The sequence below is a fragment of the Botrytis byssoidea genome (genome assembly GCF_014898295.1).
Source record: "Botrytis byssoidea strain MUCL 94 chromosome Unknown BBYS_002, whole genome shotgun sequence".
In the NCBI taxonomy this organism is placed as follows: Eukaryota; Fungi; Ascomycota; class Leotiomycetes; order Helotiales; family Sclerotiniaceae; genus Botrytis; species Botrytis byssoidea.
Window position 1 is genome coordinate 265373 of NW_024065843.1, and position 27085 is coordinate 292457.

Consider the following 27085-nt stretch of genomic DNA (forward strand, 5'->3'; position numbering starts at 1 on the left):
TTGCATCAGCGGGCGGCTGTAAACGCATACATGACAGGTATTGGATGAACATGAGTGGTTTTTTCCAGGGGTAATAACAACATGTTGTTTCCGTCTCTGCCAATCGTTGATAAAAGCAGTCCATGAGTACCATGGAAATTGCCTTCAAGGCATGTTCCCGTAAGCTTTTGCTGCTATTCCATTTTCTATTTCTGGAACATGTATGAATGGCAAAGCAGAAACAAACGAGGACTTCGCTCATTTTAGAAGCACGGCTATTTGAACCTTTACCACGTGATGTACTGACCGCCACAATGCCTAATATTTTGCCATCTACCAAAAGATAGTGCCGAGATACAGCTTTCATCCCCTCCTCCAGCCCGAATCCCATCTCCATCCCCGTCTCCCACTATCTCCACACAACTATCCCGCATCGAAGCGCCATCAAAATGGAGGTAGCCAAGAATCCTATAGTCGATATTGTGAGGCTGGCTCCTCCCAATGGTGACCCGCCTACGTATGTGCAATTCATAGATAAGGTATTCATCGAAGACCAACCCTCACCAGAGCTGCGTGTGGAACTCTTGACACTTCTCGAAGATCTTTTGCAAAATAAGGGACTCGCAGATCTCATAGGCTGGGATCTTGTGCCTACGTTAATTGATATTCCGGGCTCAGAATCTTGCTTAATCACGATTGCACGACTTGCCAATCCTCGCGAAGTTCTAATATCGGTCCTGGCAGAATTGAAAAGGCTAGACCTAGATGGAATTGAAGATGACTGGCATGGGGGAGAAGCTGGTGTAGAAGATCAGAATAAAACAGCTATATCGAACGACCTCGATCGATTCTGTTTCATACTTAGCCTTCTTTCCATCATTCACCCTCGAATCAAAACCAAACATCCTTCACGCTTTTTAGCAACTACCATACATGCCATTGTGCAAGCGTTCCATCCTTCACACCGAGCTGTCATGGCAATTGGCAAGTTTGCGCACATAGTCTCTGGCAAGAAGCGACCTACATTACCAGGACGAAAATCCAGTCTCAGTATCGCCAGCGTTATGCGACCAGAGATAGAATCAAATTTGCCTCCGGCACCCGACCCCGAAGCACAAGAAGAAGATACGTCCGAATCTGCCATACAAAAGAAACTTTTGCAGGGACTTGTGACGCATATGCTGGAAATGTACATCGATGTGTATCCTTTAGAATGGGCTGGAAGATTGCAGGAATCCTTTGATCCAAAAAGAGTTGTAGCAGGTAGGACGAGTTTGGCAGAGGCATTTCAAACCACGCCCGAGTATCAAACTCGAGAGACAGTTGCTGGTCAGCTTGTGGTAAGTGCCGATACTGTGTGTTTAATGTCTCAATACTAATTCATCTAGTCCCTTGCTCGCGATCTCGAATTGGCCAATTACGATCTTTTGTTCGATACTATCCATTCACAAGAACCCATTGCACATGCTCCAAATCCCGAAGATGATCTACCGGACTCGCCTGAAGACATTCCGCTTTCCCCTGTTGGCTGTCTGTTCCTTCTTACTTCTTTCATATTCTCATCCGTCATGTTCAAGTCGAAGACACCAGAACCAGTCATGTCTATATTCCCTGATCATGCCAAATTGGTTGCCCGATTTTTCGAATCTGCGGCTGGCTCATCTATTGCCATTGTTGATGCAGTAGTTGCCATTGGCTTATGGCTAGAACATTCCAATAAATTTGTATCTGGAGAGTTCAAAGACAATGACTATATGGCACATCTAAGGGCTTTATCATTATGGTCTGCCACAAACCCTTCTCCTGGCCTTCGTTATTGTACCCACAAACTAACCTCTGCCATTCTACATGCCCATCCTGTGGATGCCATGAGGTTGACTTTCATCTCGAAGACACTGAAGGGATCTTCGGATGAAATCGGCGCAATCGCACTTAAGGCATCTGCAATTACATGGCTTAAGGAAGAGTTAATTACAGCTCATGAGAGGAAGACACAAACACTTTTCTCTACCACCTCTGCACTTGTGGAGACACAATCCCAAATATTCCCAAATCTGTCATCGCTCGTCGATAAGTTTGATGAAGAATTGAGTGATGAATTGATAGAGTCGTTCCCAGTCCACATGGCCGCACTCAATTTTCTATTTTTCGTCGTAGGAGAGCAATATACAAATATCATTCCTCCTGGATTGATGTCGCGAGTCGAGAACGAGTATCTGACTCCATTAAAGACTGCTCAAGAAAGTGCATTGAAGTCTTTAGCCCTGGTCAACGATACAGGAGCTCCACACATGGAATTTGAATTATTGGGCGAACAGATCTCAATGTGTTTGTCAAAACTTCATGAGAAATGATTGATGATTGATGAGGTATGATCAATGTACAGGTGAATGAAAGAGACGATAGAATTTCTTGTACCGTGGTTAATCTGACCTCTTTATCGGGAAGGTTTGGAGTATGGATACCTGGAACATATGATTGCGAATTGTTTGTTTATTTACGAAGGAATGAAAACCTAAGACTATAGGCTATTTTTGAGATGTGCATCTTTCCGTGATAGTGATGGTAAGTGATTGGTTCAAGCATGATAGAAATGATCTCGCTTGGGTTTGACTGGGAAGTGATTGGATAATTTGAATAGAAATTCTCTACCGGCGATTGCTAGGGTACATTTGATGTAGACACTTGTATATCTCCAATTATCGATTTATTGATTACAAAAGTAAATCGTTCTTCATGAAAGCTAGATTTAGGCTATTGGAAGTATTCAGAGTATTTGTGTCTTGCAGGGCATTGTTTTCATTGAGCACGCTTCACATGACATGGGGAAAGTTCATGATTCAAAACGACAGTATACATTCCAGTCGTATGTCAAAGCAAATTCTGTATATACAAATAATAAAGTTCAAATATATACAACAAATAAATATCCGTTTTCCCCTTCCTCTTTCTCCCTTCCATTATCTTAGACCCGACAGTTTGAAGTCTAAATGCTAGCAAAAGCCGACAAACTAGATCTAGCAACTCCCTTGGAATCGAAAAGGATAGCATCAGAACAACTGCTTCCCAATGCCGCGTTATTAATCCACGCAGGTTCCCAGTAGAAAAGTCCCACTCCACCGCTAACTCCCGCGACTACTGCCGCAACGTCCTTGATCCAGGTTGTTTGGCCGGCAGCACTGAATGGAATCGATGTTGCATCGGATGGGAAAGCGTATGCGGGGGATGGACATGCGAATGGCCAATTGGTTTCGGCGACTACGAGTTGTTTACCCCATGTGGAAGCCATGTTTGTCAAGGAAGTCTTAAGACTTGCGAGGGTGGCGGCGGAGGTATAGAATGGATAGTAGGATACGCCCATCATGTCGAAATCGGTGGTTAGGAGAGGTCCTGCTGCAAGAACGGTTTTGTAGAAATATTGTTGTTCGCTCCAGGAATAGCCGTTGTCGAGGTGGATCATGATCTTGGGCTTGGTGGTAAGAGTTGAGTCTTTGATACCGGCGGAGGCGGAGTGGAGAAGACTCGCAATGTTGTAGTAGGATGATGTGGTGCCGATAGGCCAGAGAAGTCCAGCGCGGATCTCATTGCCAATGGAGATTATTGAGGGAGAGATGCCAGCACTGGCAAAGGCATCCGAGACTGCCAAAGTATAATTATAAACTTCCCATGCAAGGTTTCCAACGGTATCGGTGGGCCAGCCAGAAGGGATCGCCTGGCGAAGAAAGAAGTTAGTCTCGATTCTTAAAGAAATGGTGTGAGTAGCAGATTTGTTTACCTGATGACTTGGATCGGCCCATGTATCACTGAAATGTAAATCGAGGTAGATGTTCAGTCCCGCAGCCTTGGCACGTTTTGCAAGAGCCAAGTTGTAGGCCAAATTGTATTGACCACTGGAAGGGTTAACCCATATTCTTTGTCTCACAGTGTTGACACCAGAAGCTTTCAGAATAGTCTCGAGAGCTTGTGTGGTACCGGCGGTATTCTTGTAAGTGTAACCACTTTTCTCCTCAACAGAGACGGACGACCAGTCGACTCCTTTGTAAGTAAGAGCAGCGAAGACTTGTGGCGCGAAAGCCAATACGGAATAGAAAAACTTCATGACTGAGAACTTGCAAAAAGAAGTCGATGCAAAAGAATGTAGAAGTATATCCCCTCTGCTCTCATGGACGATCTCTCCAGAAGATATATAAACCGAGCCTTAAGTGATCACTATTTAGCCGACTTGATCAACATGTTTGTAGCCGAAGTACACCTGCGGTAATGAACAGGACACTCTCGAGTGTGCGGAGTGGATATTTGCGTCTCCACATCGAGGGCGGCACCGTCATTAGTCTGTGAGATGGATTGACAGGGAGACAGGTTCAAGAATGACCTCCGGAGAATTCTCAATTCAGTCCGGTTCCCAATCTCGTAACTCAGGCAGGCGTGGCATTTCGGTATATTATCCTTTAAAAAGTGATTGTTCATCTGACTTCCCCTAAGCAGCATACCTAGCCCTTCATCTGACTTATTTGTGACTTCAATGTAACGGCATTCATCTTCTGACCTGGTGCTCTCCTCGACACTTGTTGAGGGACATTGTTACATTACAGTATTGTCCATGAATACTACGTCCAAAAGAACTCATTTAGCCCAAACTCCCGTGTTTATGGAAGACGGCCCCAGATCTGTTCATGTTCCACCAAGGCGGAGTAGCCAAGTTTCCCAATTAAGACGTCTCGCTAACAGGAACGCAAACCATAAAATTCTGGGGAAACCTCAACATGGGTTGTACTCCCATCCCATCAATTAGAAACGACAATAACACGACGAAACGTGTCTGCCCCACAAAGCTCACAAGTCATGCAAGGGTTATTGTACCTTATACGTGAGTTCGAGAAAGTTTCTCACCCCTTTGATTTCACTTGCCTTTTGTTTCCGGTTGCAGACTTCCTTCTTTGTTCCTTTCTTTCTTTCCTTCCATTTTTGTCCGTCACCGTTCATTCAGTAAGTCAGCATGATAATGGGCGCGCGAATGGATGAGTTCCCCCGAAAACTATCAGATCGAATCCCGAGAAGATCAGACGACACGTGACGGTCTAATTCTTTTGTGGAGTCAGTCGGCTCCAAACATTCCCCCATCTTCGGCACGTAGGATGGATGACAACGGAAATTTTATTTTCCATTTCGACATCCTAAACAAGGAATCAAGAAACTTAAAGTCTTCCAAAAGCTTACGAATCACGAGGGTTTCCACTCCATCTCTTTCCCGCTCTCCCGAGGTACCGATTATCTGTCCCACTCTTGATATCTTCAATTTTGTTTGCCAGTCGCGCCAGTAAACGCACCCACTCGGCCAAGACTAGCCCGGACGTCATCGTTGCATTGCTACTTTGAGATTTAGTTTTCAGATGAGATTTGTTAGCGTCTACCAAAAGCTTGGTGGTGATCGAGGGTCAGCTGTCAGGCACCATCTTCCACGGGAGTTACTCCGAGATGTACCAGAAGCCATATTCGGTGTCCTCCGGTCCGAGCCGCCATCAGTCGCCTTCAGTATGGTCTACACGACGTTGGCGATTGAGATTAGACCACATTCTACATTCTTCACAGACAAGGCTTCGTAGTTAAAATAGCTCTTGAAGCCTTATAACACCTTGATTTTCTAGAAACTTGCTGTGGTCTTGTCTTATTACCTGAAGAGTCCACCTCATACAAAAATTAAATCGAGTTTCAGCCCGTAATGCTGGATTCCCAACATTGGTAGCTCCAACATTATGATAATCCCCTTTCGAATGTTTCAAAAAAAACTCAAGCTGCGATGCTAGATTCTACCGAAAGCATTGAGGGGGGGTTCATGAACTGCATCCATTGGAATGTTGTTAATCAATTCAAGTATAATTGGTAAATGAAACAAAGACTCTATTTTCATGACTACTCCCACTTGGTGGCTTCGTTAACGATCAAAGGAATTTTTGCCCTATGTTGCTCCAGATAATTTCTTCAATCCGGTTTGTCTAAGGTAGCTGGGTAATTGCAGAATTCAATCTATCATAATCCACACAATAACAATAATTGAGAACATCAGAAAATCATCAATATAAACTCATGGAAGAACAGGTAGTCCCGACGAGAGAGGGGGGAGCCGCCATAGCGAAAATTGAAGGGGAGCGCGACGCATCCCTACAGGCGTTGCGCAAATTTCGCGAAGAATCTCCCCCCAGAGAGAATTATGAACCATGGTATTCGACTATGGATGACCCACAGAGCCTTAGTATCTTTGGCGAACTGAAGGTAGGTATGAATCAGTGGAGTGTAAGAGAAGCAAAAGATCCCTCTCAGCTCAACGATCTCCAGGGCAGTGACCGTGAGTGCTTTTTTAAAGAGGTCGCGAAAATAGTCCTTCTGGATGGAGTGGACAAACAGGAATTTCCAACGGGTCTTCGGGGACGTCCCAGAGTATTAATCATTGTCCTTGAAGCTCTGCTTACCCATCATATGTTCACGACTGTCTATCCCGATCCTTTCTTCTTCTTAGGTGAAGAAACATCTCGAATTTTCAACGATATCATGTCGTTGGGCAACATCTGTAGGTTTTTCTCAACTCAAGTGTTGGTTACATAAAATTAATCATGCATAAGGAATCTAGGGTATTCCTAACGTTGGCGTGCAGACACCTTGAAACTCATTCATCCATCGCGCAAGTCTCCAGATGAAGTAATGATCAGATCGCAAACAGAAAAGCTTTTGCGCAAAGCTGCAATCTCCGGAGCTTCAAACTTTATGCGGAGTCCCGCCAAATATATCATAAATGGTCACCCGGATGCACTACAGCAACTCGAGGATCTGTATATGCTGGCCGCCAAGCATTCGTACATGATTTGGAAGAAGGATTCAATAATCAAGCTCCTTGACGCCTCCAACTTCTTGGGCCAGCCATTTGATTTACAGAATCCCAACATGGCAGCAGACAATAGGGTCTTCCAAAATGTCGATATCAGTCCAAATGGCCAGCAAATAACCATGGTTTCATCGCCTGCGATCCTGAGGTATGGGCTACGCGGAGCAGATCCTGCTTACTATGAGAAGAGATGGTGGCATGAGGTCTCCGCGTACCGACATGCAGGTGTGTCGTTTTATATTCCTAGGCCTGGGGATGCTGATCAAGGTTCTGAGCCAATGACTCTTCCTCCCCGACCATCGGGAGACTTGAAGCCAGCAATTCTTCCTTCCAGGAGTGATTTGAGCGCAGAAGCTCTATGTGAAAGAACACTTAAACGTTTCGACAGAGTGACTTTACTTGACCTCGTCAAACCCTACCTAGACGACTTCGCTGAGCAGCTAAGACCTGTGCTGGAAGGGCTACGCGGGGAATTAGCGCAACGAATTGAAGAGCGCGACGAAATGGAAAAGGAAAGAGACGAATTCAGAAGCAAACACCGCGAGGCTCTTCAATCAATAGAGCGCCTCAAATCTGGGATGTAATTTGACTTTCAATTGCAAAACGTATTGCCCTTTGATTTTTTGTCCATTCATAAATATGTACGTCAGTTCAATTTGGGTGTTTCTTTTTCCGCTTTGTTCTAAATGTTTGTTCTCCATGTCATATTTCAATTTTGTCTATTCCTTAGCTTCTTTTGTGAGACATGTTTGTGCAATTCTTATCAATTGAGCAAAAGATAATCATGTGTACGACCGGGTGATTACTCTCAACGAGTGCAGGGTTGCTGGTAGATAAAGATAAATATCATATGATTGTTCTACATTTTCATTACAAGTTAGAGTCATTTTTATTTGATACTTTGATGCCTTTAGTTTTTATCAACAACGTGAGGTTGTTTACCTAGTTGACATCAGTTTGGAATTACTTGTGTCATATCTGGATTATGTGATATCATCTACTTCATAATCTCATTTGCTAAATACTTACGGATATTTCGATATTTGTAAATTTGAGCAGAGATGGTAAACTATACTCTTGCCCACTCCTGATACTCATGTCTGAACAATAATTCAGATCCGTATCTTTACCAAAAAAGATAGCTAGAACCAGCCAGCCAATACACACGCAAATACTATGATGACCTCAATCACATATCAATGCTGATGTCTTTCCTAGGACAAATCACAATACTCCACTCGCAACCCGCAATTAAAACGAGTAATACGCTGAGCCACACAAATGAGATATTTCTCATTGTTTCTTGCCGAAGTTGACTAAAATTCAAAACTGAAGACTCAAATTCTACGCTAAGCATCTGAACTCAAGCTGTTGAAACCTCGCTCGTTTGCTATCTCCTCCTCATTATCAATCTCGACAGTTTAAGAGTATTGGTCATGATTCTACCATCGTCGATTCAATGATCAGGAAATTCGATAGTAGTGTCGGATACTAATCGCCCACCAACAGCGAGCCGGAATTTTAGATTGGCTCCTCTGTCACCAAATATAACTTTGGATTTGAAAATGGAACTCATGAACCATCTTGTCGAGGCGCTGGTTGAATCTTGACTTGCTGTCCATGCCGAAGTTAAAATCTGCGGGGAAGTTGTAAGGTATTTTGCCAACGCTCTTGACGCCTGTTTTACCAATTAGTCAACATGAATCAATCAAAGGGCCATGAACTCACGTGGATCATCCATCATATCAGGCTGTTGATCTCCTTCGCATGAATAAAGTTCAATCGTAGACTTGATGGCTTTACCAGGGCTGTAGAGGGACGAACAACCTTCTGAATGGAACGACCCTTCAGTAATCACATCGCCCTATAAGAATTAGAATGACTGTCATCATAATTATCTTGGGAGCCCTCTTGCCTTTGAAACACACCATATGGCTCGGCCTGCACAATATTTTAGATTTGAGTAGTCGTCGATGTATGTGTGCTTTTCCTCATCGATAAATTCCCGGAAGACACGGCTGATTCGGAAGCCGTAATGCCGACGAACATACTTAATGCGAGGCGCAAGTCCTTCGAGTGCACGTATTCCAGCACCCTTTAAAACTGCGAGATCACTATTCTACAGATTAGATGTGTTGGGCCACCGAAGCGTCAATATACTCACGGGCGCTCAGGGCATAGAAGCTCCATGTTTCCATTTAAAACACACCACGACGATATCCTTTTGTATAGATACTTTGAAGCTCCCATTCCACCCACAAGAGCTATGCGCTGCTTAGGAGTTAGACAATGAAACTGACTGCGTAGATATGACAAGGCCATGTTGAAACTTACATGGATTTTTGCTTTGCTTGGTCGACCTGCTTCTGAACTAGCTTGATTACTCGATCGATAATTGGATCGAACACGGATTTCATTTCTTCACTGGAAATATGTCAGAAACTTGCGATAGTGTGTGGACAAGACCGCTGAGTCTAATCCTTACTCATAGTCCGAGCTTGAAGCGGAAAACTATAATTATGGGAATTCACGCTTGCAAAAAGAGCTTAACTTACGGTGATAGGAAGACAACATTCTCATCTCTGTCATATTGATGCGAGCTCGGCAAATCGAGGTACAGTGGACCTAGTTCGAGGGTGTCAGGATTCTCCATGTTGCTGCCGAAGCTTTTCTTAAGCACCTCCCAATTGTTCATCAAAACACTTCCCGGGCCTTTTCTAGAATACGGGATGCTATCGAAAGCATTACCGAAACGATCAGATAGGAGAGCGTGAATATGACGGTCAATGTAGGTAGAGCCACATTTTCCACCTATGATGTCAATACTTAGATGTGAATTCGCTGTGAAGTAGATGACACATCTAGGCCGTCCCCTGTACAAGAGACAGCGTGAATGATCAAATGACCTTCACGGTGAGTGGATGTACTGACCTGTTCCAACGCAAAGTTCTTCAAAAGTCAACTTCGGCGCAACCGAAGTGACTGTGTATGTAGTAATATCGACAGTTCCTCCCCCGCAATCACATATCAAGACATTATCATCGCGCTGGAACATTGATCAGCATTTAATTGACCATTTGAGATGCTGCAATAGCTTACCTGCACAGCGTTGAGAGTTCCTGGTGCAGCAAGCTCTTTCAAAGTTGCAATCGCTGCCGCTTCCGGTTCCGCAATTGTGTGTATCTGATCCATTGGGTTTGTTGCAAATCCAGCCTTCCTGGCAGCGCTCAAGGTGGCATGCTTTGCCTCATCAGACCAGATGGCTGGTAAACTAATCCAGCAGTCTATTGGCGACACTCGAAAGGCGTCTGCTCTAAGCGTCCTTTCGGCATAACCAGCAAAGGAAACATACAACGCATGGAGAAAGTCCTCACAGACACCTTTGCAGCCGCGGTATGATGGCAAGTGCATCATTCCTTCATCGATGACTATCTTTGAGATTATATCGTCGCCCTCTCCAAAGACAGCATTCTTGTCTAGAAGGAGCTTCGTCCAAGAACATGACGTCTCTTTTGGTCCCACGTCAAAGCCCCATTTGTCTGATTTTAGGAGGCTCGGATTCTCTCGCGCATATGCAATCCTGGATGGGGCCTTCTTCATTTCGGTTCTGTGATCGGCGTGTAAAGACAGAACTTCAAGTTTATCGCTATCTTCTAGGGTGCTAAGGCCACAGATGATACCTAGACATGTATGAGCAAAGAGGAAAAATCCTGGTCATAATACATACCAGAAAACGTAGTTCCATAATCTATCCCAACAATGATTTTATGACGTGGCGGTAAGCCTGTAGCAATCGCTCTATTGGGACCCGAAATACTACCAGAAAATTGAGATGACATTCTGTGAATCTTGCGATGGCGTTGGTATTGTGCGTTGATGTTGGAGTTCAGAATTTGTGGCGAACTGATACGGGGGCAAACTTATTAATTTATTCCAAAATCTATCTTTTTCACGAACAATCGATCTCACGTAAATTCAAACAGAGAGTTCCAAAGCTTGCCACGCACAGTGAAATGTCTCTGCAGGCCGCATACTATGAAACAATTCTACTGCTACCTTAACGGTCGGCGGAAATTCCACACAGCCGGTCGAATTTCCCGGCAACTTTAATTGGCAAGGAAAAGTACTGAAATAACCTGATTACCATAAATGCTACACATGTTCCCCAAGTTTTCCATGTGAAAGAGGGAATCGCAAAATATGGGACTTCTTCCAGCTTCCATCATTTCATCTTCAAACTGAAGAGTGAAAATCGAGAAGGTTACATTCATCCCAGACGAGCAACAACATTCCAGGAGAAGCGACAGAACACTGGATCGCTGTTTAGAAAATGTTCAGTGTCTAGCAGGGTTAGGCTGATGACCGAGCTCTTCAAATCCCACACTACCTGTACTTCCAAATACAAAACTAAGGATGGAGAATGTTCTGTGCTTGATCATGTAGAAGATTTACGCGTTGGGTCCGCAGAGGCAATGAATCATTGTTCAGAAGTTCTTTCGGATGAAACTTCCCCAAATCAAACTGCATCTGCGATTTCCTTGAACTCAAGAAACAAGCCAACTGCATATGCACTCGTGGGCCATGATGTTACGCCATCCGATGAGGTTGATAGGCATACGGGTGCTGCAGAACGCGACCCTATTATGGTCGATTTCCTTTCCATACATGCTACACATCCTGGCAAACCTGAAGGAGATTTGCCATCTACCCTGAACGCTCAAGCTACCCCCCTATTATCTCACACGGATCACGACATTAATCGAAATAGGGTCCGAACCCCACCAACAAGCATTCTACCTGGAGATCCATTGCCTAACGCGATTCACGTCTCAAACTCAATGCAGTCTCATGATTTTCCAATGGCTAGCGGCCGAATTTTGAAAAGATTGGAAGACGAGGTGCACCATAGTTATGAAGAGCTTCGAACATTGAGGAAGGAGATAGTCGACCTGAAGGAACAAGGGTCAGAATTGCAGCAGCGAAGTCAGCAGGACAGAGAAGAATGCAGTCGAGCGGTACACGCTCTTCAAGAGATGGCCTTCAAGTCGTGGAAAGCAGAAAAATGGCTCCCTGCTGAGCATGATACCATCAACCTTGAAATTTTTACACTTCAGGCAGCAATGACTGGATGGACACGGGGTGCAACCAGAGACGACTCTTGGCTTGATGATTTATCTGAAGTATTTCAAGGAGAAGATCAGGCCAAAGATGCATTGAGGAAAGAGCTGTCGAAAGTGATGGTCTTCAAAAACGATTTACTCCCTGAAGGACTACCTCAGAAACGGGCTAAAAAATTCTTGCTCGAAGCGCTTCTTGCTCACCATCTTTTCACGGATGTTTTCTCGTCGCCATTCTCTTTTCTCGGAGATGAATCAACGAGCTTGGATTTTATTTATGAAACAGGGTTGTCATGTATGCTTGTTTACTCTATGGCAGACGAGCTAGCTAACAATTATAGGGAACATTGCAGATGCCCATAGATGGCGCTCTGATACACTGAGGCTATTATCCCCGGAGCCTTCAAAATATGACAAATCTGAGGCTGTCCGACTCAAGATACCACCTTTACTCAATAATAGAGCAAACATTCAAGCAGAGAACTTCTTCAAAAGCCCTGCTCGGTGCTTCTTCGTTGAAACCCCGGAACTAACGGCCAGTCTTCAAAAGATCTACCAGCAGGCCGCTGGTCTAGCCTACCATCTCTGGACTCGACGATCAATGCTCAAGATAGTGACGCGCAAGGACTTGAACTCCTTTTTCCACATCGATGACCAACAGATGGCTCTTCACACTAGCGTTCAAGAAGATATCGAAAACAGGCTAACAGGCCAACCTATCAGTTTGGTATTGTACCCCGGTGTTGTGGCATATGGCTTGGACGGTTGTGTAGATTATGAAACTCCACGGCCATGGATGCCAGCGAAAGTTTGGTTGTACAAGCCTTTGTCGGAAAAGCCGGAAGTGCTAGTTGGGGGGGATTTGGAGATCAAAGGATAAGACGAATCAAATTGCTTTCGGGGGTCATTAACAAATTCACAATTAATGTGAAGGGTTCATACCCCAAGATCACTTTCATCTGTTGTAGGTTCAGACGAGAGTGGGATATGAGGTAGGGCATAGGATCATTGCAGCCAATGTACTTCGATGAAAATGATAAGCGGTGTACCTAAACTTTGCCTTGGACTGCGAGATAAGTGAGAGTGTCATATGTGAACTTTGGTCTGCTACTAGGAAATAGTGTACCTTGAAAGTGGAGCGCGAAGGGAATTTCCACTGTATTTGCGCTCCTGTTCCCAGACTTCAGGACTCCAAATTTATGCCTGCAGTCGCATGTCCATATCATTAACGATATGCGTTGGCCTCCCCGCCAAGAACAGAGTCTGGACAAAAAGATGAAGCTTCCATCTATTTCCCAACGACTGAAAGTCGCTAATAAGAAAAAGAGAGAAAACGCATACAAAATCCAACAAACTTACTTGATATACTGACCATACCCACTCATCTCCATCATTTTCATTTTCATCTTCCCTCCAAAAAAAAATCAGAGAGAGAGAGAGAGAAAGAAAAGAAAGAAAAAAAGGAATTTAAGAACAATTCCGTTTGATTTATCTACTACACATACACACATTTCCCATTTTCCATCCCACCCATCCATCCATCCACCCGATAAATTCTAACCACTCCACCTTAAGAGAAGCGAGTAACTAGATTCATTACATCAAATAATACAAACCAACCAATACCGCAAAACATAACGAATTCAAGGACCTCCATTTTTCCTCTTTCCCTCTTTCCCTCTCTCCATCCCACCCAACCGACCAAACGCCTACTTCCACAGTATCCGAGTATCTAGCGTTCATCTAAATCCATACATACAAACATACATAAACCAAAGGAAAGAAAAGAAGGCCACAGAAAATAAGCCCGTCTCAAGATACAATTACACGATCCAAACATATCCATGTATCCAATGCCGTAAACCAAGAATCTAGAATCTAACCCCCACGCCACTCCTCGTTCCTCCTACTTTTCCTTTAACATCCCATGCCCAGTTCTTTCCCTTAGCAGCATCAAATGCCCTACCCACTCTAAACGCATCGCTAACCATTATTGGTTCTTCTAATAGATGAGCATAGGTATGATAAGGCACGGAATTACTTCTTGAGATCTTCGGTTTGGCTGGTGCATCCTTTTCCTTTAATTTTTTTTTCTCTTTGATGATATCTTTGAGCTCTTGATCGTCAGCAGTGATTTGTGCTTTGAGGAACATTAAGTCTGTAGATTTCTGAAGAGATTCCATTACTGGGATACGGGGTTCGTAGACAATATCAGAGGGATTTGGAGGGTCTGTGGAGACGATGGATGGGTCGAGATGGGCGGATGGTTGGAGAAGGAGTTGTTGGATATCTATTGATTCGCCATGAGGTATTGCAGTCTTATGTGAAGGTGTGATACAATCCATATCGACTTCTTTTCTCAAAACGAGATCAATATCGACTGCGGAGAAATAGGCGCAGGACTGTGGTAGATCGTTAATTCCCATTTGTTGAGAAAACATAGCTCGAGTCCAAAGGTTCGATACTTGCAATGCTAATGCAGCACGATATTTATCTTCCTCTTGAACTAGATATCTGATTTCATCATGAACAGTTATGGCCAGACGGGCATTAATATTGTAGCGACGAATGATGTAATCCATGGAAATGATGAGAAGGTGCAAATAATCTACACCTGAGGATTGAATTGCCCAATTGATGCGTGATGTCATAAAACCGCCTTTGGAAACAAAACATGCCATCAGGGCTTCTGTTATTCCTGCGCCTAGAACTGGAGTGCGTGGCCTTTCTTGCTCTGCAAATTCTTCCAGCTTGTTGAAAACAAAACTCTCGGTTCCTCCACGCCAAAAGGGTCCGGGATAAAGAATCTTTCTGCTGGTTTTGACACCTTTGGTAGCCTTGTAAAGGTTTCCAGCTGTGTGCGAGGTTTCAGCCTCCGTGAGACTAGGATTGAATTGCCGAAGTAGAGTTGAGGCGAACTTCAAACCAGCTCCATAGATTCGACCATAGTTGAAGACCTTGGCATCATTACGGGTAATACCGAGGATGCCAGCTGTGCGAGAATGGAGATCCGTACCTGCCGCTTTGGTGCCCTCTAAAGTCATAAAACCGACAGCATTACCTCCATGTAGTTTGAATTGGGCATCTCCAACAAGACTAGCAATCCATAGCTCTTCAGAATCCACATCTGCACCAACGAAGCAATAACCAGGTGGGGCCTTTATCATTGACTTTAGTTCTGAACCAACGCGGTTCGCTTTCGCATTACTTGCTGTAAGCCATGTGTTCTCCACTGCTCTTCGAGTCACAGTACCCATGGGAATGATTTGCGGTAGAATGTAGCCTGTTTCCAACTCAGATTGCGATGTTGCAGGCCCCTTTGCTCCATCTTTTTCATATACAGTCATCTGAGACTGTATACGATTTCTTGCACTTATCCAATAAGAACAAGAAGCATTCATCTCAAGTGCTTCCTTTGCATATGAAAACTCGGAAGAAAGAATACCTTTGTCGAAGTATTGCACATAACTTTTCGCCATCGGATTTCCACATTTAGCCAATGGACCATCCTTGTGCGGGATTTTAAAGTAAGCAGCGGATCTATCGTCTCGCAGAGCTATATCAGCTTCTTCGAATGCATTGCACTCTTGCGTCTGTTTTTGTTTATAATTGTGAGCCTCTTCGATAGGAACTCTAAAAGTCCAACCGTATTTGTCGGACCATACTAGTGGATACCCATCCCAAGCCAAACGCAGAAGTAATGGCGCAATTCGAGTACGGACGGATAAATTGATAGGACCGGTGACTTTAGGGTAAAGATCTTTATACCATTGAGGCTTACCAGGCATCTTCTGTCTTTTAGCTGGTCTTGGTGGATCCTTTTTTGTTTTCCCCTTCACCATTTTGACCTCTTGAATAGTCCAATCCAATTGTTTTAGCCAAGGGTCATTCTTCCATGACTCAGGATCATCTTTGATCTCTAACGCTCTATCTTTCAAAGCAAGAAGCCGTTCTTGTACTGCATCAGACAACTTGTGATAAGTAGCTTCGGCATTGGCGACATAAGATTCCCATGATCTATCAATTGGAAGTATGACCGATGAGAGATGTCTCAGTGCTGCAAAACTGACTGGATGTGGGCATGTCTCGACAAAATTGGGGAACACTCTCTTGTAAACTCTATGGGTTATGTCAACATCCGCTGCACAATAATGAAGAAGTTCATCTAGTTTTGCCATGATTCCTTCCCGATCACGTTCACCAAATGCATCCCTTGCTGCTTTATCGATTGTGACATTGAGATGAAATTTTGCGACATCTCTTAATGAATTGACGGAGCTTCTGCCTATCCATAATTCTGCTTCTTCCTCTTCCGAAATAGACTTGTGTCCAAGTAAAGCTGCTAACTCTGCACTATCGGTCTCTCCAGCGATCTTTTCACGTAATTCTCGATCCTTTCGATGTTTCATCCAAGTCGGTCTTTGACGTGAACACATTCCATTTACAGCAACATGTAATGACATAGTATCCAAGAAAAAGTTCTTCGATTGATTGATGTCGTATTCTTCAGCTACCCTGGCTCGATCATAACCAATATTATGCCCCACGATAATTCGTGGTTTCTTTGCATCTCCGAGAGGTATCAATTGACGATCATTGTCGGTCTCCCCCAACAGCCATGGCGATAGCCAAGAATACCAATTTGTGGGACTAACAGCACACGCCATGACAGCAAATGAACTTTCTTTCCACATCACTTCCGTGTCAAAACATAACATTTCTTCATCTGGGGCAAGTACCGCTTCAGGCGTGCCGTCGTCTTTGTACCTCGTCCATCCACTTTGATGTGCCCATTTGAGCGGCCGAGGTGGAGTTTCCGTCTTAACAAATTGCTTCGCAAATGTCATGTATGGTTCGGAAGCATCTACACCTAGTTTATAGAAATGCTCATCGAGTGTATCACCTTGTAGCTCGGGAAGGTCGAAAGATATTGGAGGAGTGTTGTCCGTATTCTTTCCAAGTAGTTCATGCCTCTGCAGATGATCTTTTGAAAGATCTACGAGCTCCGGAGAGGGAGGGGCTTGAATGTCCTTAAATACTTGATCGTATATACGAGTACTTATTTGTTGAATGCCTATCTCATTGAATCGAGGTTGCTCTGGGTCTTCTACTTTTTGCTTAGCTGACGTTCGAATTAATTGCCGCAGGTTTGTTCTACATACTGGATTGATGTTCGACTTCGGCCAGCACTTGCGTCGGCTCTTGTACCGAATCATGCGTTGATCCATTTGATTCCGTGGCATATGTTCGCCATCGCGCAAAAGATATCGAGGTATCTCGAGATTTATGAGCTCGATATTTTGCAAGACGAGTGAAGGTTGCGCTTGGTCTACTGGCACGACCAATGCGGAACGAGAGAAGCATAATATGAAAAGAGATCTTATTAAATCATTATCTTGACCAATTTACATACTTGGCAGGTAGACAGGTACCAATATCAATATGTCAAGCAAACATGAGACGAAACGAATTTATTGATAAGTGACGTCCTTTGCAAGCCTCAAAAAGTGTAAGGGTTATTTTTTTCTCGGGCGGGGGTGGCCAATTGATGATAAGGATACCAGATAGACAAGGCTTTTATGTGTAGCCTCGTGTGGCTTCACGAGGCTGATTGGAATCAATTCTGGGTTACCAATCAAATCGATTGGTAATCACTCACATCATATCAAGTATAGTTACATAAAATTTCAATCAAATTTTGACAAAATGTTCGATATTACGATATTATGATATTATATACTAATGCTACCTAGGTGATTAAATGCCTGCAAACACAAGGCTGATATCCGATTCATCAGTTTCTCGCTGACTAATATATCGACAGAAGTTTCTTATCGATAACTCGATGACTTCTCGCTCCCGAGGATCTTTCTAATCTGACCTGTTATCCATATTGAACTGCTACTTCTGGGCAAAGATCGTTAGCTAGGTACTTATTACCCAAGGAAGGGGAAATATTGCCGTCATTGATAATAATCATAATAATGAGACGCTTCCAGACATGAGTGCCGTTTTGAGCAATCTTCCATGAGTTTTCCACCGGCAGCGATGTTGATCCTCAGTCTCTTTCTTTCTTTCTTTCTCTCCGTTCGTATGAAACTTTATACTCTCCTTCGGGGTTTGCCATTGCTACTCGTTTGATTTTGATAGTGTAACATTTATTAAACTAATAATCGGAATTCATCATAGACATACACACACACACACACACAAGTACAAACACTACGTTCTTATTGAGTAGATTGAATTTGGTCCTGCCCGGAGTATAAGGGAAAGATAAAAACAACAACGACAACGACAATAACATCGACAGCAAAGCAAAGCAAAGCAAAGCAAAGCAAAGCAAAGCAAAGCAAAGCAAAGCAACCCATTCATTTCCAACCTCACTCTCACTCTCACTCTCACTCTCGATCTCTCTCTTGCTCTCGCTGTCACTCATCAGCTTCACTCCAACTCCCTTGAAACTTTGTTACGGTTAGACGAAATATAGATTACCTAGTACTAGATACCTAAGGACGGTTCTCGATTCTCCTTTCTATCTTTTAAACTCAGACCTTTCTATACCCATCTACCTACCTAGGTACTTTCTGTACTGTCAATACTCCCTCATTCCATTTCGCATCGCACAAAAGTTGGTACATTGATTGGGTTTCATTGTTTATCTTATGTATGAATGAGACGAGAAACTGATATTCTACTGTACTTGAATTTACGGAGTGCTCATGCTATCATCATCTTTCAGTAATTTTACATCCATACCAAAATGACCTCAGGCTATCCATATTCACCCCATCACAACAACGGCAACAATAGAAATCCAAATTCGGCATCGACTCCCAACTCGAACTCAACCAACCGTTCATTATGGAGCAACGAACCTTTGGCTGGTAGAGGAGAGGACATTGATGAATCTCTAACTTTACCTCCAATTAGTCGACCAAATCCCGAGAATAGATTGGATCTACCCGCAATATCATCATCACCACTTTTTGTATCGGATTCCCATACAGGACAAACACAGCCAGAACAATCGTCTCACAGTCGCGATTCAAGGAGCAATGCATCGGGAATGAGACTTGGAGCCGTATCCGCCTCTACAACAACCGCAAATTCAAATTCGGAGCCCGGTGAAAACCGTACAAAACGCACTCAGAGCTCATCTCCCCCCGATCTTTTTTCTTTTGATCCTTTCGACGAAACCATCCGGTATCGATCACCACCTCCACAACCACCATCGAATCAAGTGGGTCGACAAAATTCACGACCATCTTCACAACCAGGAAGAGGGTCTTCCTTTTATGACGACGACGCGGAGGCTTTAGCAAATTTTGACTGGGACACCTTTCTTTCACAAGACAACGAAAACGACGAGGAGATTGACGATCCATTTGCATCGCCACCACAAATACCTAGTGGAGCTTCTGATAGTTACGGTGTGGTTGATCTTACTGAATCATCACCAGCCATGGTTCCCCCACCAGAAAGACGCAGAGCTCTTAGCGGCACCAGTTTACGCCCAGCTACTCTCACCAGACCGAAATCCTCAAAACGACGAAAGCCAGTTCTCTCAAAGTCTACATCTGCAAAACGTCGCAAGCTCTCACCATCAGAAACAAAACCCGAGGAAGATGTCGAAGTGGTTGATCTCGCGGAGAATTCAAATCTAGAAGAATATGAAGCTGCGAAGGCGAAGAGACAAGAAGACTTGATCAAACAACAAAACCAAGATGAAGCAACGAAACCGGTCAAATTGGTGGAGTTCCAGTGTATCATATGTATGGATAATCCGACGGATCTGACGGTAACACATTGTGGTATGTTTTCCACGACGTTCTCTTCTAGCATTTCTAATATCTTATAGGCCATCTATTTTGTTCCGAGTGTCTTCACTCAGCATTACATGCAGGGAATAACGGCAGGAAATCATGCCCCGTCTGTCGAACCTCAATTAGCACTACGAGCCTGCCCGGTCGAAAGCCACCTAAGAACGGTACATTCCCTATAGCGATCAAGTTAATGACGGCGAACAAAATGGGAAAGAAACCCAAGAGGAACTGATGGCTTCGCTGAAAGATGTCTGGGGGTATATTATATCAGGGGTTTGTTAAATGAAAAGCGACAATGGAGGGACTTCTATAAATGGATTCATGGCAAAGACCACGGCGTTATGGGCTGGACTGGGATGGACTGGACTGACGAGATACCACATCTGGAAATTGGGACTTCAACACTTTGTACATTGGCAAGCTGGGGCGGATCAAATAAATATCACTTCTATGATTTTTGTGTGTGCGCAATAGCATTCTACAAAGATAGATTGGGGGGTAGTTGAGAGATCTCACCATATTTATAACACAATGCAATACTTTCTGCATTAAAATACAAGATATCGAGGAAAATATTGCCCTTTTCAGGTTTTGTTTCCGAGATCGGTCAATATTCATGATGCAATAGTGCTATTTGGTGCTATCAATTGTGAAGTTAGTGAAAAAGAGCATCATACATAAAGAGCCCTCAATCTGCATACATTCTCATTTCATCATACAGTAGGTCATGTATTTTCTGTGTGATTAACAGTTAGGTGCTGTCTCTATCTGAACACTCACAATCTCGATCAGGACTTCTAACATGCACCTACCTACTTATTACAAGGAAGCTACATTCCTCTGTTTGAAATGACGATATCTAATACCTCGCATCATTGGATGCATCAAAACACTCTACAGTAACTAAGTCCTTGAATCCCATATAATTTTCGTTGACTATCATCACATGCTTCTTATCTTGACACTACGTCAATTCTATCTACTCTACATATCATTTGTACCTAAACTAGAGCAACAACATGATCAGAGGCATGCATCAAAATTGCTACCCCTCTCTTCGATCTTCAATATCATACATACTTGAAACACTCCATCAACTCAATTGCTTAGAACTAGTATACTTTTCATAGATTCTCCAGTCCTCGTGGGTACCCAGGCAAACTGGGGAAATCAACCAACAAGCAAATGACTGACGTGGGCAATGAGTACTCGTCCAAGTACGGAGTGTTACTCTATGTTTACTTGGGTTACTTCCTCATTCCCACATCTCACGAACTATACCGAGCCAACAGAAGAGCCAACACTTGTGGTGTTCATGTGATGTTCATGTCTTATCATGTATTATCATGTCATGTCAACGCTGGATTCGAGCATCGAGATACCGAGGTTCGGAAGCGTGATAGGAGTTTCGAAACACAGCTACTGATTAGCTTAGCTATGGTGACCATTTGTTGTGTTGGTCGTTCCTTAATCTCGCGAGTCACTTGTACCTGCTCTGGGAGGGGGTCTGGGGTACTTATTTGAAATCTCTCATTCATTGGCACTCGATGCTGTACGATGTAAGAGAGCGATGAATCCATGATGTACTCCGGAGTCCGTACACACTCTGTAGCATGTACAAGGGGCAAACAAACGGTACGGGGAGCAGTCGATCCGTATCGCAACCATTACGCAGGTTTGCAGCCAGCCTCTCTCACCGTTATTTGAGGAATCCGATGCCATCTCCATAATTAAGCCAAAGCCTAACCGAGCTAACCTAACGAGCCAGCAATAAGCTGCAGCGAAGATTCTTCAGATGCAGCTAATCAAGCTTCAACATACTTTGTACAGGATTGTACAGGACGGTACAGGACTAGTCCATAAAGTACAGCAAATTCATGCATTGGAGCGGGTTCTTTGCTCGGAACGATGGATAATTTTGTCCATTTACCGGATTTTCCCAATGATGACTCCTCGTTGACTCCTCATTGACTCTTCATTATTATTCACATCACCCAATTCTTACCACCAAAACGGTCAAATGTCAAAATCGAGTTATGTAGGTCAGAAAATTCTCCACTCTAGGCTTTTTAAACGGAGTAGACTCTCGTGTTTCATCGTGAGGCGAGAAGTTTCGCTGGCAAGTTTTTGATGGTTGATCCGCTTACTTTTTGCTTTGCAGTCCTTTTTTTGCTTGTGAATTTCATTTGCGGGATGGTGATGATAGGAACCACGTCAGGTGAAAATGGAAACATTTTCAAGCGTCCCCATTCTTATCGAATGAAATCCAAGCCTTGTTTTCCGATGTGAAAAGGAAAAGAGATGGAGTTGGATATTATTAAAAAAAATGGAATTGTTTAGAATTCTGCCGCATTTGTTTGGATACTCGATAAGCTCAATCATTGTGAAGTGGGAATATGAATATATTTCACCGCATATCTTTCCTTTTCTTGTGCTTGCAGATTGTTCAAGCTTCATATCTTCATATCTTCGATATTTTTCATATTCAAGTGTGAGAAGTGTGTTCATATATCGTCAGTATTATTACATATTGAGGAGCTGCACGCACTACGCCTTTATATTCTTAACTTTTTCCCTGCATTTCCTTACCGATACTCTTTCCCCCCCCCGCCCCCTCGGTTTTATTCTAGCTGCTGGACAGCTTGGTTAGTTGGTTCCTTTTGCCACTGTCACATTATCAACACCGCTTTTTGGTCTCGTACCTATTTTTAACTTGGCGGAAAGGCGGAAAGGTATTCATGTCCTGTTGTAATATATTCAACTGTCTGCCTTCTTCTTCCAAAGTTCTTCGAAAGTCGAGTGGTAAAGCGAAGCTTTCCAATTCTTCAGATATGGGGAACGACGATAATTTGGCTTATGGTACGATGGATACCGATCAACCTCAGACTGGTACTGCTACCAATGAACGAACTGAGAGACCAAAGAATGATAGGAGAAAAGTAAGTTTGGTACCCCTCGTTCACCAAATTTTTTTTACATCACCTCGTCGACTCAACTACCATTTTCGATGCAAATGTTAACAAATCACCAGACAACTTACACCTTCCCCATCAAAATTATGCCCTCACCAAAATCCGCAACTACAGCCAGCACCAATCTTACTCCGGAATTCACAGAATTCGATACCCAGGCTTACTACAATGAATCTCTGGATTACAACTACATTTCTTCCCGATTCGCCTTCTCCCTTGGTTTGAAACCAGATGCCGATCGTGAAGCCAAACCACGCTCAAAATCTGTATCCAAACCAAAAATCCCCTTCAAGCCAAAGCATCTAGCAAGATCTCAAACAGCACCAGTCGCTGAAATTAAGCCCCTTCAAAGATCAAGGACAGAACCGCTTTCACGAAGAATTTTCTCGCCTTTAGGTAGAGAAAGTATTATAGAAGATACACCTCCTTCTACATCTACAACTCCAGCTCTTCCACCTAGAATACCACCCAGAAGAACTTCCACAACTGCTACTCTCGTACCTTCAAATGCTCAAGCTCCTCCCATTTTCTCACTCTTGGAACCGACGCCAGAAGCAATCTCAAGATCGAGTTTAACCAGTCCGTTATTTCCAGATGCTAATCTAAATCCTTTCTCGCCAAGACCGGGAGCCACTTTTGGGGCGATGGTTGTTGACACGCCACCGAGAACACCACAAAGACCTCAAATATTGCATACACAAACGGAGGGCAATCCAAGTATTTTTGAAGCACTAAATTCACATCCTGTGACTCCATCCATTACAAATATCCCAACAATTCTGACCGAAGAACCGGAAGGGGTGTCGGAAGAGCCGGAAGATGCATCTTCTGAAACAGAGCGAGAACGAGATCTCGAGGGAATGGGAACCGGTACTGGAATTGGAATGGGTTTCGGAATCGGAGAAGAAATCCGGGGTCGAGAGATTTCAGATCCGGATTCCATGACGGGTGATCTAACACTTCATTGGAAATCTTCCCCTCTATCACGCTATACACAACGAACCGTTTTCTGGATCGTTCCAAATGCGAAATTCGATCTTGTGTTTGGACACGATGAAACGGATTTCAACATTCCCATTCAAAACCCACCAAAGTGGGGTTTGAGCAATTGGGGGATTGGACAGGGGAGAGGAAGAAGAGGAGAAAGAAATCAATTTCGAGAGGGGATTAGAAGGGGAGTCCTTAAACAAGTGGAGGAGCAAAGTACCTTTTCGTTACTGTACAGTGCAACGAATCTGATGGATGCGTGGTTAAGACCACCTTATCAGATTAATGGACGAGCACATTCGCAACATTCGGACTCGAAACCGTTGCTTTCAAATGGAGATGAGAATGGAGGCATTCATGAAATAGCATTTACATTACCGGAGTTGGAATATCAACTCAGGAACGAGTTGAAGTGTACTGATGAAAGGAGACGCAAACATGAGGGGAAGAGAGCAGTTAATATCTGGGATGTTAGGGCTGGAAAGGCCGTTTTGGCCGAGCAGGCTAAAGGCGCTAGTGGAGAGATCAGAAAATTGGTGGGAGCTGTAGTAAAGGATGTTCGGGAGAACGGGAAAAAGAAAGTCGCGGAAAGTGCGAATATGACTTTGGTTGGGAGAGCTCCTCGTGAAGAACCGGAAGTGGAAGCTGCACATGATAAATTTGTTCATGTGGAGACTCCTGTTTCCGTAACTCCTGCTCCCGTTGTCTCAAACGAAGATTTCACGATGGTCAGCAGACCACAAGCAGAGTCTTCCCCCGCTACCTCTCCCCTTCTCCCCGTTGTCGCTCCACTTCCTAACCCCCAAACTTTCGATCTCTCCCCCACCACCGCCAATGACACCGCGAATCAAAGTCCCAGCTCCTCTCTCCGTGTCGAATTCACTGATGCTCAATTGCAAGCACAGATTCAAGCGCAAATGGAACGAGAGATGGAACGTGAAATGGAGCAGGAAATGGAACGCGAAATGCAGGCGCAGATTGAAGCTGAGATGAAGGCTCAAGCACAAACTCAACCTCAATCTCCATCTCACGACGAGGTAAGAGATGAAGTGAGAGATCTGCCACCAGCACTCCCTCCCCGTCCTAAAAGATTCGAAAGATCTTCAACTTTTGATTTCGGATCTGGGGACGCAAAGGATGAGCAGCCTAGACGTCTTGCCCGATCCTCAACCTTTGATTCTCCAGCTTCTTTCACGGCTTTGAGAAAATCAGATCGTGATATCCATGCTTCCATCTCGGCCCTTCGTTCGGCTCATAATGACGATGAGGATGATGAGGAAAATGAAGCGATGTCTGAGATTATGGTTTCGCGCATCCCGGTTCGTGAGTTAGTTTTGGAAGAGGAAGTCGAGTTTAGCGTTCTCCCGGATCGAAGTTTCGGGACGCTGAAAGAGAGGTTTGAGATGATGTGGCAGGGAGAGGATGAGAGAGTGCATTCCGAGAGGAAGGTTTGGAGAGGGAAATTCAGAGGGGTTTTGGGAGAATTGTGTAGAGTTGTTGCGGAGAAGTGAGGTGTGAAGTGTGCGGAGATGATGAGAGAAGGAGAAATTGAAAACGAGAGCAGAGGGAGTTGGGAATCGAGATGTTGCTCGCTCAGGCTGTTTGTTATATGAACACGATTCTCTACTCGGTCTGGAATGTTGGGTGGGGTGAGTGGAGAGGGGATCCACTTTGACAGCGCAGCTCGCGAAGCTGTGAGGATGGATGGGGAATTATGATGCGGGGGGCTTGGCGGATTGGGATAGGATGGATGGTTTGGAGTTGCTTTCTTTTTTTTTTTTTTTTTGTTTCTTTGCTCGTGGATTTGTGGTTGGTTTATACTCCGTGGTAGGCTTTCACTCGCTTGGTTACCCTATTTGTTTGTTCTTTTGTTTGTTGCTTGCTTGCTTGCTTGCGTGGATGGGTTGGCTGACTTGGGTTTGTTTGCTGAGTTCTTATATATCTATATATCTATATCATGGGAATTGCGGGATGGGTTTTGAGGAATGGATGGGTGTTTTTTGGGTATTTTTGGGCTTTTTGGAATGGATTTGTGGATTGCTTTGATGGACGATGAATGATGGATGGATGAATAGCATGTTTTTTCTTTGTTTGATGGGTGGGAGGGATGGGATGAGATATGAGATTGAGATGATGAGATTGTTGTGATGAGATTGGGATATGATGGGATGAGATGAGATATAAGATTGATGAGTTGATATACCTATACCTATACCTATACCTATAGTACGTATGAGAAGTGATATACAAGATTCTATACACCCTTTACAATTACACCCTTACCAATATTTTTTACTTACAAGATTTGTGAATATATAAGAGTTGAGGCCCCGGCTTATCGTATATTTAAGCAAGATTAGGGTAGTCATCTAATTTCGCATATTTTATTTTAAAAATTCAATTATTATTCTAAAATTCATTATTTTCAATTCAAATTCAAAATGAATATTGAATATAATCATGAAAATAATAATTATAAATTTTATTAAAATTGATATATTTCTCAACATTCTAGAATTATTTAAATTAAGATTAATAGAAAATCCTAGGAATAAATTGTTTTAAATTTAGATATATTACAATCTATTATAAGAAATATAATTAAATCTAATTTGATTAAAAAAACTTAAAAAGAAAAAACTTATTAAAAATTTATAATGATTATTAAAGAGATTCATCGAATTATAAGAATAATTACTAAAGATTAAAACAAAAGGAGAATAATTTTTAAATAAATTAAAAATATATTTGATATTAAGACTTTAATATATACAATTCAAAAGGAATTATATTAATATAGATATAAAAGATATAATATATTCTAAATTCTTTATTTCAAGAATGTAAGTAAATAAAAGACTAGATTTTGTATATAGATATTACTAATAAAAAACTAATAATATTACTATTATTAGATTAGAAGGAGGGAATTGAAGGTTAATTATATAATCAAATAAAAGCACTTTCGAATTAGGAAAAGCAGATAGGATATAGATTATTAAACAAATTAATAAAAAAAGATATATTGATTATATTAAATCAATATATTGATTAGAAAAGATATTAGTAATAATATAAAATATAATTAACTAGAATTATAAATCTTTATTAATTTTCTTAGAAAAACTTGAGAATAATAAAGACATTATTTCCAAAATATATATATAATAAATTCTTAAACCTATTATATTTCTATTATTCGATAAACTAGGATCTGAATATATATTTATAGAAAACAATTCTAAGATATATTCTGGGTATATTTATAAAGTTCAATTGAAATATAATATATAAGGCTTTGATTAATTACTTTTCTCTCTGGATTTT

At 42.8% G+C, this 27085-nt stretch overlaps 8 protein-coding genes across 8 annotated transcripts; 5 read left to right on the top strand and 3 right to left on the bottom strand.

The window, feature by feature from the left end:
- The first annotated feature begins 163 nt into the window (after positions 1 to 163).
- On the top strand, positions 164 to 2833 carry EAE97_000852 (uncharacterized protein). Its single transcript, XM_038871362.1, has 2 exons — positions 164 to 1319; positions 1368 to 2833. The coding sequence occupies exons 1-2, from the start codon at positions 429 to 431 to the stop codon at positions 2331 to 2333; spliced, it is 1857 nt and encodes a 618-aa protein (XP_038737263.1). The 5' UTR covers positions 164 to 428; the 3' UTR covers positions 2334 to 2833.
- Positions 2834 to 2923: 90 nt separating this feature from the next.
- Positions 2924 to 4603, bottom strand: EAE97_000853 (uncharacterized protein). The gene is made up of 2 exons (XM_038871363.1): positions 3755 to 4603; positions 2924 to 3691 (listed from the first exon to the last, which is right to left on the bottom strand). Exons 1-2 carry the CDS (start codon positions 4076 to 4078, stop codon positions 2966 to 2968), a joined length of 1050 nt encoding a protein of 349 aa, XP_038737264.1. The 5' UTR covers positions 4079 to 4603; the 3' UTR covers positions 2924 to 2965.
- Positions 4604 to 6063: 1460 nt separating this feature from the next.
- On the top strand, positions 6064 to 7440 carry EAE97_000854 (uncharacterized protein; the record flags this gene model as incomplete). The annotated part of the gene is made up of 2 exons (XM_038871364.1): positions 6064 to 6544; positions 6629 to 7440. 2 exons carry the CDS (start codon positions 6064 to 6066, stop codon positions 7438 to 7440), a joined length of 1293 nt encoding a protein of 430 aa, XP_038737265.1.
- A 954-nt stretch (positions 7441 to 8394) lies between these two features.
- On the bottom strand, positions 8395 to 10695 carry EAE97_000855 (uncharacterized protein; the record flags this gene model as incomplete). The annotated part of the gene is made up of 9 exons (XM_038871365.1): positions 8395 to 8534; positions 8585 to 8720; positions 8772 to 8970; positions 9021 to 9127; positions 9191 to 9275; positions 9412 to 9667; positions 9788 to 9902; positions 9956 to 10536; positions 10584 to 10695. The coding sequence occupies 9 exons, from the start codon at positions 10693 to 10695 to the stop codon at positions 8395 to 8397; spliced, it is 1731 nt and encodes a 576-aa protein (XP_038737266.1).
- Positions 10696 to 11328: 633 nt separating this feature from the next.
- EAE97_000856 (uncharacterized protein) lies at positions 11329 to 12853 on the top strand (the record flags this gene model as incomplete). Its single annotated transcript, XM_038871366.1, has 2 exons — positions 11329 to 12268; positions 12315 to 12853. 2 exons carry the CDS (start codon positions 11329 to 11331, stop codon positions 12851 to 12853), a joined length of 1479 nt encoding a protein of 492 aa, XP_038737267.1.
- Positions 12854 to 13844: 991 nt separating this feature from the next.
- On the bottom strand, positions 13845 to 17337 carry EAE97_000857 (uncharacterized protein; the record flags this gene model as incomplete). Its single annotated transcript, XM_038871367.1, has 2 exons — positions 13845 to 17095; positions 17136 to 17337. The coding sequence occupies 2 exons, from the start codon at positions 17335 to 17337 to the stop codon at positions 13845 to 13847; spliced, it is 3453 nt and encodes a 1150-aa protein (XP_038737268.1).
- Positions 17338 to 18282: 945 nt separating this feature from the next.
- Positions 18283 to 20402, top strand: EAE97_000858 (uncharacterized protein). Its single transcript, XM_038871368.1, has 2 exons — positions 18283 to 19787; positions 19835 to 20402. Exons 1-2 carry the CDS (start codon positions 18737 to 18739, stop codon positions 20029 to 20031), a joined length of 1248 nt encoding a protein of 415 aa, XP_038737269.1. The 5' UTR covers positions 18283 to 18736; the 3' UTR covers positions 20032 to 20402.
- Positions 20403 to 22256: 1854 nt separating this feature from the next.
- On the top strand, positions 22257 to 25923 carry EAE97_000859 (uncharacterized protein). The gene is made up of 3 exons (XM_038871369.1): positions 22257 to 22738; positions 22831 to 25585; positions 25690 to 25923. The coding sequence occupies exons 1-2, from the start codon at positions 22538 to 22540 to the stop codon at positions 25267 to 25269; spliced, it is 2640 nt and encodes an 879-aa protein (XP_038737270.1). The 5' UTR covers positions 22257 to 22537; the 3' UTR covers positions 25270 to 25585; positions 25690 to 25923.
- Positions 25924 to 27085: the final 1162 nt, after the last annotated feature.